At 79.4% G+C, this 253-nt stretch overlaps 1 protein-coding gene across 1 annotated transcript in view; it reads left to right on the top strand.

The window, feature by feature from the left end:
• The first annotated feature begins 33 nt into the window (after positions 1-33).
• MINOS1 (mitochondrial inner membrane organizing system 1) overlaps positions 34-253 on the top strand; it is a 15,588-nt gene continuing 15,368 nt past the window's right edge. The window contains exon 1 of the mRNA XM_009289581.2: positions 34-144. Coding sequence (XP_009287856.1) covers positions 78-144 — 67 coding nt within the window. The 5' untranslated portion in view covers positions 34-77. The remainder of the gene's footprint in view (positions 145-253) is intronic.

The raw sequence follows: 253 nt of genomic DNA on the forward strand, positions 1-253 counted from the left end.
GCGCGCCGGCGGGGCTCGCTGGGGGTGCGCGGGGGAGGAGGCGAGGGCACGGCCTGAGGTGGGAGGGGACGGCCAAGATGGCGTCGGAGGGCGAGCTGGGCAGGAAGTGGGACCGGTGTCTGGCGGACTCCGCCGTCAAGCTGGGTAAGGGCGGGGAGGGCAGGGCGGAGTGGGAGGACCCGGGGAGGAGCGGTGGCCGTCGGCCGGGCGCCCCGGGGTTGGGAGGGTCGCCGCTCGCCCGGCCCCGCGGCGC

This window comes from Aptenodytes forsteri, unplaced genomic scaffold (genome assembly GCF_000699145.1).
Source record: "Aptenodytes forsteri isolate BGI_AS27 unplaced genomic scaffold, ASM69914v1 Scaffold61, whole genome shotgun sequence".
Taxonomy (NCBI): domain Eukaryota; kingdom Metazoa; phylum Chordata; class Aves; order Sphenisciformes; family Spheniscidae; genus Aptenodytes; species Aptenodytes forsteri.